General features: G+C 38.3%; 1 protein-coding gene across 1 annotated transcript in view; it reads left to right on the top strand.

Annotated features, from left to right (window-relative positions):
• ANO4 (anoctamin 4) overlaps positions 1 to 15,896 on the top strand; it is a 214,762-nt gene that overhangs the window by 143,395 nt on the left and 55,471 nt on the right. Inside the window, exons 8-11 of the mRNA XM_065629884.1 lie at positions 1,511 to 1,611; positions 1,868 to 1,969; positions 4,783 to 4,827; positions 9,514 to 9,645. Coding sequence (XP_065485956.1) covers positions 1,511 to 1,611; positions 1,868 to 1,969; positions 4,783 to 4,827; positions 9,514 to 9,645 — 380 coding nt within the window. The remainder of the gene's footprint in view (positions 1 to 1,510; positions 1,612 to 1,867; positions 1,970 to 4,782; positions 4,828 to 9,513; positions 9,646 to 15,896) is intronic.

Below are 15,896 nucleotides of genomic sequence, written 5' to 3'. Positions count from 1 at the left end.
ACAAAGAGAGTTTAGCAGATTCCGTTCACTGCAGTATTTTTGTAACTAAGATGCTGCTCTTGATATTTTTTTTCAGGTATTTTGATTAGCTATATTCTCCTTAGATTAAGTGAATGTGACATTTCATTCAATGACTCCTCCATCTGGATTTGTTCTTCTCTTTCCAATCTTGTTTTTCTCAGGCTTTCTTAGTGCTTTCCTTTATGAACACTAAACATGAGCAAACCCAAGAGAAATGGATTTCCATATTAATAATTTATCATTATTATATCTTTCTTCTGAAAATAACTGAACCTCCCAAATATGTTTTGGTTAGATCTTCTGTTGACAAAGCTGATAAAATAACATTACAAGATATTGAGTAAAAAATATTATTTAAACATCTGTATTTATATTTGTGATAACTATATGGAAGTTTTTCATGTTCCTGTGTGAAAACATGTACCAGAAAAGAAATCAAATTTAGATTAAGATACTGTCCACTCATGAAACAGCCTCTCCAGAAGTGATGTTACTGTGGTTGCCATATCTAGTATGGCTTAAATTACAATGTGCTTGAAAATGCCTGTAAGCTTCCAGTTTAACAGACATCTCAAAATTGACATGCTGGTTTTTATAAATTTCCTCCATTTCTCAGATTTTATTGATGTGTCAGGACCAGAGTTACCTTCTGTATATTTGACTTATTAGACAGTTCTTTTGAGTTTTGATTTATTTTTTTTTTTAATTGGAGTTGTTCATGACAAAATTGCCAGTCCACTGCTGACTTAACCTCATCTTTTAGAGAGTGGATTGCAGGAAATTTTTAGAGTAGCAGAACTTAGTCTTGGTTTTGTGGTATCTACTTGCTAAAGTCTCATGGGAAAATAAAAGATAATTTGTGAAATGTACCTATAAAGAAAAACATCATTAGAGGCTTGATTTGGAATCCATAAAAGTCAATGGAAAGAGTACAACTGAATTCATTGTCTCTGAAGAAAGTCTCTTGGGGGCATTTTGTTGCCGTTGTATCATTTTATGTAGAAATATTTTTCAGAAAGTTATCAGCAGAAGAACAGCAAGATTTTTTTATCTGCAGTTCTTAATACCAACTAGTCACTTGTTCCATTATGTACTAAATAAAATACGTTTTTTAATACGGCCCAGTAGTATTTTGGGTATAAATACTTCTCTGTGTCCATTTTTGAGGATTCCAATATTCATATAATCATAGAATCATTTAGGCTGGAAAAGACCTTTAAGATCGAGTCCAACTGTTAACGTAGCACTGTCAAGTCCACCACTAAACGATGTCTCTAAGCACCACACCTACACATCTTCTAAATACCTCCAGGGATGGTGATTCCACCACTTCCCTGGTCAGATAGAACTACACGTGCTTGAGGAAGAATCAGGAAATGGGAAGGGTGATGCAAGATCAGAAAAATAGATATTGACCACTGACCAGAGTTCATTTCTGTTTTACTTGAAAAAAGTAAGCCCTGGTGGCTGTTTTGTTTTTCTTTTGCAGTCATCTCTAACAAACAGCGACATCATGTTTGTGAAGCTGCATGCCCCTTGGGAGGTCCTGGGCAAATATGCAGAACTAATGAATGTAAGAATGCCTTTCAGGTAGGTGTAGTTGTATTTTTTCTCAACCTCCGAAGTCACACTATACTGTAAAGCTAATGTAATAATAACACCACAATGCACATGGAAAAGCTCTTCTGTATGTTATCACACATCTTTAGAAAATATAAATGGGGTACCTTAGATACCATATTCATTGCTGTTTCTTGTTAATGCCTGCAATTTCAGTACAATACTGGTTTGAAATTAAGGTGAGCTGTAGCAGTGCAGCTGTTTTCATGGGGTATTCTATCCTTAGGCCCTTTAACCCCTTCAATGCTGGAGCCCCCTGCATACTTGTGCGCTGCTGTTTTTTAAATGGACATTTCATTGAAATCAATGGGAGGTCAAGAAGATCCAGGTACGTAAGGCAGCACAGAAGGTGCATGTCTGTTGGACGTATCTGGTATGTTCAGTACCTGTGAATTGCTTGTATAGTGTGTAATTATGGACATACAGATTATAAATAAGTGTCCCATCTAATAGAAGAACAGTTCAGGCTACAAATTTTGTTTTCTGTAGAGAAAATTAAGAACTTGCATTAAATGCTACTGATGACCAAGTACATTCCACACTGCCATTCAGACTATTTTTATCATTTATTTTCTATTCTTTGCATGTTGGGCTATGAAATTTTGTAGGTAAAATATTGATTTTACTCTGCTGGTTATCAGAACTGTTACAATAGCATAAAGACTTCCACTGGAACTGACCAAAACCCATGAACTGAGAGGTCTTGATTCTTCTTTCAATTAGCAGGGTTGATAGATGTATGACTCTATTTATTTTAATGGAATTACTCCTGACCAAGAAAAGGATCAGACCCAGAATATGCAACTAGTGAGCCGGTGTCCTTCGTAGGATTTCTTCTGTTTTCTTCTTAAGGATGAAAAATGCCTCTGGTATGAGACAAGCTGTAGCAGTACAGAACTTGCTAGGAAAAATGGATATGACTTAAGGACAAAATTGCAGGCTTATTCTGTATATATTTTGGTTTTAATTTTCACAGCAAATCTTCAGGTCTTCTTTGTTGTGCTTTTAATGCTAAAGAGAAAAATATAAAAGTTATCACAAGTCATTGCAAGATATTCATATTCTTCTAAAAAAGTGCTCTAGCCATAGAAACGATGGGTTGGGCCAAAAGTGTACACCCTTTGACTTCTATGGCTTTCCTTGAGATGAATCTGCACCAGTAGTAGGATAAAGTCCCGTGATTTAGAAATACACCAGCAACTCAGATTTTAGTTACTGTGAGCAACTTATTCTTTTCTAATCTAATGTCCTTTTTATGAAATCTATCTCTCAGCAGATAGCTAAGTAGATGCTATACAGATTATATAGAAAGCATGAAAAATACTAAGGGTTTCTTGACCTGCTTCAGGACAATGGCTCCTTTCTTTCCACATCCACAGAGAGAGAATTATTACAGTACTGTTACAAGGAAATCATGGTGATTTACTAATGTCTGCTGGGTAGGCTCTTACATTTTATTTTAAGAGCAACAGTACTGTTTACCATTTAAAACCACAGACTAGTATTTTACAAAATGTCTGCTAGTCCGGATTGCCTGTTTCCAGGTGCCCTTGTCTAACCACTTGTTTTAAGGGCTGCTCATTGCTTACAGCTCCTGATATTTTAGGTTGGAGTTGTCCAAGGTCCATGCATCAGTGAATAAAATCCTTGTTGTTTCAAAGCAGGGGTGCCTAAAATAGTGGATACCTCTGAAAATTTGAAGCAAAATCAAGAGGTGGATGGTGTCTTCAGAAACACTTAGCTTTGACCCTTTTCTGTTCCTGCTGAGTAAAGCAAGATAAACACTATTTTGTGGATGAGTTGGCCAAAGGAGGCTGGCCAGCATGAAATTATATTGAAAATTTCACTTCACCAGCACAATATGGACACTGATAACAAAAATAATGTCAAAATATTGTGCATTATTTAAATTCTAAGTTCTGAAAATTAACCCAACATACTAAGCAGGTTTTTATCTATAGTTTACAAAGCATCAGTGCTGTCTTATTTTAGAAAGCTTCCCAACCACACTTGCTTCCAAGTCATTAACAGCATTTCTACAGTACATTTAATATACACAAATATTCAGAATATGTGTGCTGTGAACCATTTGTTTTCCATAAGTGGTACAGTTCAGCGTTACACAACGGAACCTCTCAAAATACACAGAAACCACCTTGATTTAGCAATGACCTTCAGCGGAGGACGAACTCTGGAAGAGGTAATGGGAGTTCAGGCAGGCACCCCATTCTTCCAGTAAGGAGTATCAGTTCCAAAACCATACCCAAAAGCCCTCAGCTTTTCTTAGCTGTCATGAAGATGTGATCTCAAAGGCAATGGGTCAGATCCTGACAGTTGTGGTGTTATAGGCACATGCAAGGAGAACAAGAGCTGCCAGCAGCAGAGTGGGATGGGAGGTGGACTCCCCATTCTGGATCCACACAGGAGGTTCAGGGGCCACTCTGCCCTGCGGGGCTGGTCAGGAAGGTGGCCAAGAGTGTGGTCAGCATGCGTCTGCTCGTGCACCCTTGTCTGCTCACTTGCTCCCTGTGCTCACTCCCACACAGCTTATTGCACTGACAGCAGAAATCAGCTGAGCCTGTACAAGGGGCTGCATATTTGGAGGGGGGGTGCTGAGCACATGCTCTTCTGCCTGTGTAGCCTATATTCTGCTGCAAGGGATGTTACCCCAGCAGCAAGCACTGGTCCCGGTTGGTACTGCATGTGTTATGGCATATTGCAGACTCGGGTACCACTTTCTTAGTTTTTCTAAGTGAGCCCCATTTTTTTTTTCAGCAAATGCAGCTTTAATAATTCACTAGTGGATGTGATGTGATTCATCCATATTTGTATCAGTCCTATAGAATTCCTGCAACAGTTTATGGACTTCTTTGAAACAGAAACATCTTTGAGTGCCCGTCTTTCACACTTGACAAATAGCAGAAAACGGGAAGACAATGGGAAAATGATGACCTTCTTGCAATTCAAATGCCACCAGAGTCTGTGTGGCTTCCTGTGACAGTTCTGTTAATCTCTCTTTTAGTCTCTTCCTCCACCTCTTACAGGCTTCTGTCTTCAATCTCCTTTCCTTCCTTGCTAGTTCATACTGTAACTGACGATGGGTTTTCTTCTCGACTGGCTTCATTTTTGCTGTTCTTCCAGGAGAAAAATCTATTACCTGCACCGCCGGTACAAGTTCATGAATAGGTGAGTACAATTCTTATGCCAGTCCAGTTTATGTTCATTTGAACCCAGTAACAAAAATAATGCTTAAGGTCAAGCTGGAAGGAAACATTTGTTAGCTGTATTTGTTGGAAGGGTGGAGGGAGTGATTACACACTGGGACATCTGCAAAAACAAATACAGAACTTGCATTTTTAAAGCATCTGCAGTGTGAAAGAGTTAATTCATTTTATCAGTGTTGCCTTTGTTAGGAATAAGGAAATATTTTTCAATTGATGGAGTCTTTTAAAGAAGAATAAGTGTGTTAGTGCATGCACTGTATCTCTTTCTTTTCATGTAGCTCAGTAGGGATTTCCTTGGGGTTAAAATACCACAGTTACAACTTTTTTTCATTTCCATGCACCTTGCTTACTTGTAATAGTGATGACATCATTTATTTATTGCTTCCTCAGTGGTGATGCTTAGTACTTTTTTGGTAGATAGGAAGGCAATGAACCAAGTTCATGGCTGGTGTAATGTTATTGAGCTTGAGAAATGAGAATTTTTCAAGAATCTTTGAAGTGCTTTCACTCAGCTATTAAATATCTCTAAGGTTATATTTGTTGTCTGGTTTATGTCTGATTTAATGCAAGGAAATCTTCCAATGCTACAGTTTGGATTTTCTTTTTTGATACTTTAGACAATTAAATGAAAATGTCTCCAAGAAGCCTAAAAAATATACAGGCTTGACAAATACTAGGCCATAAGTTGGCATTTAATGCCACAGAGCTGTTGATGCAGTTTTCAAAAGAGTCTGGCATTTGATTTACTGTGTCACTCTGAGGTCAATGGAAATATTCCCATGAACATCTGAGAGACGAGAATTAAATTTGAAAAATCTACATTTTGGAATAAACAGCTGTATCATTTTGCAGATAATGTCAGTAGGTCAACATGCATGGGAAAATATATCACATATTATCATTCTGCTGTATGAGCATACTAAAAACCATTTTGTATATTAAATTCCATCACAGTGTGCTGGTGACCTGAGATCTCACATTACAGTATTTGCTTCTTTATATTAGTAAGCACCAAATGGGCACTTTGTGGAGTTAAGACATTTTACCTAGTCAGCATGGGCTAATAGATGCACACAATTCTTCTAAAGCTTGTTGATGCTCCCCCACTTTCTGTCTTCACATTACAGTACTATAGCGGCTGTTAACTTTGGAATTTGTCTTGATTTTAATTAAGACATGGCTGCTTTGACTAAAGTAATAGATAGGAAGGAGTAGATGAAGATTCTAACATTTGTATATGGTGTACAAAATTTTGATTTATATTCATTTTCTTATGAGTCAGGATGTGATTTGAAGTCAGTATGGGAAGAGGTATGATCTTTTTCTGGTATTTTAGTTCCTGAGTGATGAGAACACTTGGCTAAATTCAGTTTTTATGTTCAGATCTATAAATAGCTACTTGAGGCAGAAAAGCTCAATGGGAAAAAAGAAAACATATTCAGCTTTATTTTCATTTATGTGAAACTCAGATACACAGCTTTGATAAAAATATCTATTTCCTCTACTCCTAGTTCAGTGAAGATTGCAAGTAACTGAAGCCTTGACCTATTTTTTGAACTAAGCCAAACATTATATTGACATTCAAGCAAAATGTATTTTAAAGAGGACTTTTGTTACAATGCAAACCCCAGAGCAGGTCACTTGCAACTTGTCAATATGAATTTTCTCCCTGAAAAATTCTAGTTATCTCAAAATTTCAAATAGCAAAACTCCCTTAATACATTTTAAAGGAAACGGGGGGTATCAGATACCTATACCATACTTGCGTGATAGTTAAACCTAAACTAAGACGTTGCCTAGCACTACAATGTAAGTAAAGCTCCATCAAAGCTGACCCACAAATAAAAATCAGTCTCAGTTCAAAACATTTTTTTTAAATTTTCCTAACTTCCTCTTTCCTTTGAAAAAAACAATTCTATCCCTACCTCACTTCCTAGTGAGAAAAGTTTCTTTAAAATCATTTGAGAAAGTCTTTGTGTTATTTAAGTACAATATGTTTCTTCAAAAGGAGGATACTGAGTAAAGACTAGACTTGAAGAGCAGGGCCAGGATTGAAGTGGAAGAGACTGTCTTTGAGATACCGTTTGAATTAGGAGAATGAATTTTTTTTTTTTTGCCTTATGAGGCTAACAAGTGTTTCTAAAGAGGAATTTAAGAAGGATATTGTTGTCAGATCTTCCACTTTCCTCTTTCTTTGTTGCTAGCTCTACAGGGCCTCATCACTCCATGAATGCTATGGTTCTTATGTAGGTTGCTCTGCTTTCCAAACACTGTTCCCCTGATCAGCTGAGTACATAAGCTTCTCCATAAAGGAAATCAAGGCATGGATTAGCCTTGAAGAATTGATAAAACACAGTAGATTTTTAACACTGTGTGTCTGTGTTTGTTATTAATAGTACCATCTTTCAGATGTTTTGTGGGGTTTTTTGAGATGTTCTTGTAGACTACAAAGCCTGCAATGCTGGCTGATGGCACTGTTGGAGTGAGCTGGAGGCAATTTTAAAATTTGGGTATTTTTCATTTCCAATGAGATAACTAGGTTGTGGTGTGTGTTTGTTTGTTTGTTTTCCCTAGGGATGACTGTACTGTATATTCTGGGCCATGCAGAAAGGCTTTGTAACCTTCTCAGACCTGTTTGCCAGCAGGCTCACTGAGCATGCCAAGGAAACTGAGCCTTGGGAATGGCAAACCAATCAAATTCTGGGTACAGTCAGTGAGAGGCCAACATGAATAATGCATTGCTTTTAAGTGGGGAGAGCACTCTGTGCCTTCATGCGTGTATGTGTGGTGTGATAAACCTGCAGCGCACGTATCTCAAATGTGCACATTGACTTGCAGGATGAATGGAAAAGGATTGCAGATTAGCAAGGGTGCTAAAGCTTAGAGAATTCAAATTATTTCAGTTAACAAATAAGCATGGAATGGGATATTTAGAAAACCTTTCTGCCTAATTCCTCCTCCCTTTTTCATACCCAGAGTCAGTAAGCCTGCTGAATATACAGTAATGCAGAGCTTGTGGCCTTTACAGAGGAAAAACTGGAAGCCAAAAGACAGAGAATTCCCCTGTAGAGGACTTACAGCACTTAAGTTTCCCTTGTCATTAGTATCAGTGTCTACATAGACCAGCTCATGCCTGTCAGGCTGGATGCTGCAACCGGAGCAGCTGGTTATAGCTGCTTAGGCCCTTTGCAGCCCAGGGATCTGACATCTCGCTTGCACTCAGGCACAGACTTTTGCAAACTACCTCCTCCTGTGCTCTGAAGAGTCTATGATTAATTTAGTATAAGTCTTACGTTATGTTTGCATACACATTCCAGTTATTCCAAACAGTCCTGAGAGTAAATCTGCCTCCTCCCCAACACACTATTGCCAGATTTGGAATACACAAATGGTACCAAAACAAGTAGATCTAATTTGGTTAGAATTTTGAAATGTGCCAATGCTTAAAAATTACCATTAGCTTTCTTATCTAAGATGAGAGAAGGCTGAATATTCAAAGAAGTATTGTATGTATTTTAAATGAAAGTATGTCATAATTTCCCATCCCTTTCCCACACACTCAGCTGCTGGGTATGAATTGTCCTCCCTCAGAGTGACTGTGCAGCAATTGCTGGTCATAGAGTTATTGTGCTGACTTCTGTCAAAAGAAGAGAAACAACTACACTTCCAATCCTTGAGCTTCATCCAGAACTGGACTCAAAGTTCAAAGGATGTCAATTCATGACCTTTATCTCCACTCCTGGAAAGATTCATCCAGTGACTGAAGTATGTGCATAGTCCAAAATTTGTAGTCTATGATTTTTGCAGGCAGGGGTCACTGGTTAGGACTTGAAGGTGTTAGGAACTTCTGAGAGAGTAGGGCTCATTACATCAGACATATCTCATCTTTTTTATGTGTTTTGTTGTTATAACATTTTAGTTTGGATTTGAATTTGGTTTAGATTGTCTTCTCCAATCAGCTTGGATTCTTCCCTTTTCCTTTACTTCAGCGTGCATCTTTGCATGAGGGCACTTGCAGTTAAATCTACCTTTTCTCCTGCTCAATCTTAATTTGCTTTCAACTTCTAAATGTAAGAATCTGTGTGGCAGTCACCTATTAATCTACACACTGAGTATTCCGGTTTCATTGAAGTTGTAGTATTGCAAGACACCACAATCAAACCAAATGAACAAAGTAGCTTATTTTTTATAGCATCAATTGCAAGGTAAGAATCCATGTGGAGAGCAGTAAAGGGATACAGCTTGCTGGGGTTTAGCTGCCAAAGGTCTCTGTCACAGTCTCTGCTGCTCTAATGTTTATATGCCCAAAGTCTCACGTGTCAACTAAGCCCGAAATTTAAACTAATTGAAAAGCTGAGAAATAAAGGTTTAGAGCTTACTGGACTTAATAAGGTTTATAGCAGTGCGTACCATCAGCATTGCTTTTCTGTTGAGACAAAATAAGATGCTCCTCTACTGAAAGCTGGCTGTTAATAATCAAGTTCAACAAGTATAATTTGGTCTGCCTTGAAAAAGTCAAAAGACATTGCATCTTTTCTAGTTGTAAATATTTAGTGGCCTAGTTTGCCAGCATTTGTTCTTTTCAAGTGCTCTGTAATATAATGAAAAAAACACTATCTCAAATGATCACACTTTCCATGTGCTGCAGGATCGAGAAACAAATAAGCAGGTTTCGAGGATGGTTACCCAGAAAGCCAATGAAACTGGACAAGGAGACACTGCCAGATCTGGAGGAGAATGACTGCTACACTGCTCCATTCAGCCAACAAAGGATCCATCAGTGAGTATTTTATTATATCTTAATTACAAGATGAAAACTTTTTCTTCTGGATTCAGCTTGGAAAAAAATCAATTTCTTAGCTCACGTTTTAAAGACTAGTGCCTTCAAATTAGTTCTTTGTCACAAAAAGAGAGAGATAGAGAATCCTGAGAGAGCATAAAGTCTGTCTACGTTTCTAATAATTAAAAGTCCAGCTCAAAGCCAAACGAAATCAATAGAAAAGTTCCTTTTAATTCACTGGAATTTCAGTTACATCCCTGAACTAGTCAAATGGCTAATTCTCTCTTGGGCCAGAATGGCAATTGTTCTCTGACTTTCAAAGATGTGATTAAAACTTCTTTTTCAGCGTGTCTATGTCTTTAGCACAATGAAAACTAGTCCTAACACTGATGGTTGAAATAAACTGATACTGGTTTTCATTCCTAGTTATGACTGAAGAGCAAAAAGAACTCTAAAGAAAGCATAGAATGTCATTTTATTTGTATTTGTCTTTCACTTTTGTGGAAGCAAAACTGCTTGTGAAATGCCAGTGCTAAGACCTATCAGTGACACTTGTCCAAGCATGCCAATGGCACTAGTGTTGCACCATTGTTGCTAGAGAAATCACTTGGCTACTAGAAACCGTTATTCACTTGCAAAACGCAAAACAGGAAAAGCCCCACATGACTTTCAGATCCCATGCTGAATTTCAGGACTGTCAAATTTTGGAGAAATAGAGTGTCTTATAGGTGGTTAAACTGTTTGTGATATGGAAAACAGTCACTGTCTAACTGAGAACAAAATCACAAAGAGTAGGCAGCACTGGCCAGACTACTAACAAAAGAAAAAGAATTAACTACGGGCAGCTCAAAGTCTAAAAATCTGAAATGTTTTATTTTATTAAGGGAGAAGCCAAGTTGATGTAATGTTCTTAAATGCCCCACTTTGGATGAACTGGTTTTCAGGGATTGGGTTTATTAGCTGCAATTGAAATGAATAAAAGAGACCTCCTCTGCCATAAGTAGTGTCTTTCCAAATACAGCAGAAAAACAAAACCAGGTGCAAATTGCCAGGAAAATTTCAGTAGAAGTCTTCTCGTAGCACCAGTTACCAGTCAGGATTATCTCCACTAAATGTCTGTGCCCTGGTTCACACTACAGAGTCATCCTATACTTGAGACAAGACATGGGTCAGTTACTGTGCCCTGCAAGAGAAAGAGTAGGTGCAAATTAGTCCGAGAATAAGCCAGTGATAATAAAAAATGGTGAAACTGGGACATCTGGGTTGATATTTTTATTAATAATAATATTAACTATTAACTACCCTTAAAAGTAAGGCACATGAGAAAACAGAATTGATATATGTGAAGCAGAATATTTTGTTTCATTCTTCTCCCTTGCTCATGTTTATGTTCACAGAATCACAGAATGTTAGGGATTGGAAGGGACCTCAAAAGATCATCTAGTCCAATCCCCCTGCCAGAGCAGGAACACTTAGGTGAGATTACAGAGGAAGGCATCCAGGCGGGTTTTAAATATCTCCAGAGAAGAAGACTCCACAACCTCCCTGGGCAGCCTGTTCCAATGTTCCGTCACCCTCACTGAGAAGAAGTTTCTTCTCATATTTAAGTGGAACCTCTTGTGTTCCAGCTTGAACCCATTACCCCTTGTCTTACTGTGGGTTGTCACCGCGAAGAGCCTGGCTCCATCCTCGTGACACCCACCCTTTATATATTTATAAACATTAATGAGGTCACCCCTCAGTCTCCTCTTCTCCAAGCTAAAGAGACCCAGCTCCCTCAGCCTTTCCTCATAAGGGAGATGCTCCACTCCCTTAGTCATCTTTGTGGCCCTGCGCTGGACTCTCTCCAGCAGTTCCCTGTCCTTCTTGAACTGAGGGGCCCAGAACTGAACACAATATTCCAGATGAGGTCTCACCAGGGCAGAGTAGAGGGGAAGGAGAACCTCTCTCGACCTACTAACCACCCCCCTTCTAATACACCCCAGGATGCCATTGGCCTTCTTGGCCACAAGGGCACAGTGCTGGCTCATGGTCATCCTGCTGTCCACCAGGACCCCTAGGTCCCTTTCCCCTACACTGCTCTCTAATAGGTCATTCCCCAACCTATACTGGAACCTGGGGTTGTTCCTGCCCAGATGTAAGACTCTACATTTTCCCTTATTATATTTCATTAAATTTTTCCCCGCCCAACTCTCTAGCCTGTCCAGATCTCGCTGGATGGCAGCACAGCCCTCTGGCGTGTCAGCCACTCCTCCCAGCTTGGTGTCATCAGCAAACTTGCTGATAGTACACTCAATTCCCTCATCCAAGTCGTTGATGAATATATTGAATAGTACTGGTCCCAGAACTGACCCTTGAGGCCTCCAACCAGACTCCACCCCATTGACCACAACTCTCTGGCTTCTTTCCTTCAGCCAGTTTGCAGTCCACCTCACTACTCGATCATCCAGTCCACACTTCCTCAGTTTAGCCGTGAGGATGCTGTGGGAGACTGTGTCAAATGATGGTAAACTGCAGGGTGGGGAGAGGGTTTATTAAATACTGTGTTGGTTTCACTAACATTCCCCGCTGTTTTTCTGCACTTCTTTTACATCATTGCAGACTTCGAAGCTCTAGTCCCCAGCAGGCCTGATATTTTCTGTTTTGCTTTCTGTGTAGTCTTCATTTCCTTTTGTGTGGGGACTGATAAAATGCTATCTGAGCTGCCCTCCTTCTCCCAAAAGATGCTGACTCTGACGGGACTCTTGTGTTCCTATCATGCTCCAGCCTGTTGGCTGTACCTGTCTTATTCTGCTTCACTAGAATTCTGAAATATAATGACTTGTTCAATAGTCATCTAGTGAGTTGCATGCAGGTGTTTAAATTGTTCCAAGAATTTCAGGGTATGTTAGTAAGCAAAGCATTTCAGGCACACCTTTAGCATGTGCTTTTAATCTTTGATTGTAGAAAGCAGGTATCAAATAATTGGAAATGTAGAGTTGAATGATTTTATTAGTATCAGTAAACAGTCAAGAAGCATGTTAAGTCGGGATTCGCTTACTCTGTACAAATTGCTGTTTCTTCCAAGAGACACATACATATTCTGTTGAAAGACCTGTATATAACAAGCTGGTAGTAAAGACGTCCACCTATTCCCAAACATGGGGAAAGTATGAATAGAAATGTTTTTCTAATTTATTTATGTTTATCCCAACACATATAAACTGATGTAGCAATTATTGTGACCAGCATCTTCATTTGTCTGAGTCAGCTGTGCCAGATGAGGGTTTGATCACTAAGGAAATCATTTCTCTTCCACTTCTACCTACTGCTAAGTGTAGTAACCTTCACAAGGGCAATGCTGATAATCGTCACCTACTCAGAACAGTATGAATAATGCTCCAAAGTTGATAAAATCCTGCCCTTGTGTTAGATTAAAGCTCTAGTTTTCTGTTGTCACTGTTGCATTATATAAGCTTTTGCTTGCTTTTTAAAAAGTAGAAATTTACTAATTGGATATAAAATTATTAAAATGAACAAAATACCTGTCAGGGCTTTTATTTGAATTTCTAACCCACAGACCGACAATACTGGCTTAGGAATGTGAAGATAAATAGTTACTAAAATTCTGGAGCCTCAGAAATGAAGAATTGCCATCTAGAACAATGTTACAATAATTTAGCTTGCAGTTTGTCAGTGGTAAGAAAAGTCCATGCATTTACATGTTTGGTTTAGTTAAGGTTTTGCTAGAGTGCTCTTACCAATCCATATTGCCATTACAAGGCAATTATAATAGAGGCTACATAATTGTCATGGGCAGTTCCTTGTGGAGTTCACATTGTCTTCAACAAGTACATTATCCTGTAACTAGAGTAACAGTGGCAGTGTCTTCCCTACTCTTGGGCTTTTAGATGTGACTCTGCATCGCCTTCCAACACACAGTTGTGCCAAAATTGATTCAGACAGAACATGCACAGGACAGGGAGACCCAGTACCACATCGATACTCAGCTGGCTGACCTCAGTGTTGTTTAAGACTTTTCATCCAGTATAGGACCATTTTTTGAGGAAGGAAAATGTTTGTAACACCTTGAGTTCTTTAAGTCCTCCGAGAATGGAGAATAAATGCAAGACTTTCAGTTCTTGTGGTGGTAGCTAAGAAATGTCACTAGTGGCTGCTTTTTATCAGATCTTATGTACATATTTTGAGTTTCAAGTTCAGAGTAAAAAAGATAAAATTTTCTTGCAAATATGGAATCCTAAGTGAGAAGAAGAGATGAGTAGGAAGCACATTAAGCTGTTCTTTAAGAAATAGCCTAAAACATATAATCACTCCTTTGATTACACTAATGAGAATTTTTCTGGCTATTGTACATTTCTGGAGAGCAAGATACGTACTTTTGCAGCTGAACATATCTAGGATTTCCGTGTTGTTATACATCAATGTTTATCTAAGACATGCTTGATGACCATGTAGTAAATCATTCACAAATACAACCATTTGGAATTATAAACCTCCATGTATCGAGCTTTCAGATAAGACCTTTATCTCCTCACTGTGGGTTTTGCTACATACCATAGCTGGAGGTTGTGAAATTCTTCCTTCTTTCCCGGTTTTATGTCTTTTTAATATTCTAAAACATTATTTCTTAAAAATTCATGGAAGCTTGTCCATGTTGATGCTTGTCCAAATACTGAAATATTGCCATTTGGGTCTGGAATTCCTTATTTCTTCCTTTCTTCATAGCCTCAGGCCTTTTTCACCTCATCAAAGAACAGGAAGTTTATCTTTTTTGGTCTAGCCACAGTTTACACATCCAGGTCTCCAGTCTGGTACAGATGATGTTTGTAGATGCTTTTAAAAGCATGGAAAGACAGAAGACTGACAACACTTACAATACATAGTATAGGAAGTAAAATAGTTACGACCAAAACCAACGAAGCCTGATCAGACCTTTTTTCAATAGGAATTAATATTTTTGAAATATCTATGTACAATGAGTATGTGCAATATCAGCAGATCATATTGATTTTTTTTTCTTTCTTGCATTTTTCTTTCCCATTAAATGCAAAAGGCCAGATGTGGAGAAAGGCTAGCTTTCAGAAAAAAACTAAGTTGATTTTAAAAGGCACAGCTAACCATCTGCCCTTCCCTCAGAACAGGCAAAGAAGAAAACTCAAGAATCACATTTGTAAGATGTGCCTCTAAGTTTTGCAGCATGGCTTCAGATTTCCTTTCCAAGGGATTATGGCATGCCTTATAGGGTAGATCACAAAATTGTCGGTACAAGAGAAGACCAAAATTAATCTTATTTCCTAAGTAACAGGAAATCTCTTTTTGGAGGACAAAAGCTCTGCCTGGCTGAGGCAAGCATTTTTTTGGAATTGTGTGGAATACAAAATTATGTTTTTCAAGATAGACTTTTAAGTAGTATCTCTCTTCTGCAGCCACAGCTTGGGAAGGGCTTTATTTATGCTAAAGCATTTGTTTTGAAAATTGCCAGTTACAAGAACGCACAGTTCACAATATGTGAAAAATGTTTTCCATCAGACATGATGCTACTTAGTTATTTTTCTGCTACATCTTAGTTATTTTATGTAGTGAGCTGCTAGTGAGCTGGGAATAGTAACAGTAGTAATTAGCTGTAATTTCTTAGATAGCTGCATACTAGCTAGAAAAATGCTAACTGCTGCTTTCAAACTTTGTATCAGGAGCTATTTTTCTTTTCAAGGCAATAAACTCTCTGGTTAAATATTAATGTAATATATAATTAAATAAACCACTTAAATATAAATGTTTATTACTTCAGTGAAAATTAGATTAAAAGTTTACACAATTAAGAGGACTAGGACAGTATCTGTATTAATTAAATAAAAATAGCCCTACATACCAGAGGTTAATGGAGTTATTCTCATTTGTACTATGTCTCCTTGTGGTATATGAGGATCTCGTCCTATATCTTAGTCAAATTTCCAAGATATGCGTCTCTCAGTGTGGAGTTACATTTTAAGTTTTCTCTGATGCTCAGATTGGCCCTAATAAATCCCATCCCTACCAAGATGACCTGTGTCCATGTCCCCCTAAGCTTCTTCACCTCAAAATCATGGATGGGTCAGGGAGCTGCTACCACTGGAGACAAGGCAGAGGGTTGCACAGATACATACTCATTTTGAACCAGGATGGTCATTCTTGTGTTTATATACATCTACAGCATAATAACTAAATATTTGCAAACGGCTTTTTGTAAGCAGGGAATCACAGTTCTGTAAGAT

Source organism: Caloenas nicobarica, chromosome 1 (assembly GCF_036013445.1).
Source record: "Caloenas nicobarica isolate bCalNic1 chromosome 1, bCalNic1.hap1, whole genome shotgun sequence".
In the NCBI taxonomy this organism is placed as follows: domain Eukaryota; kingdom Metazoa; phylum Chordata; class Aves; order Columbiformes; family Columbidae; genus Caloenas; species Caloenas nicobarica.
This window is presented reverse-complemented; position numbering and strand designations above follow the sequence as displayed.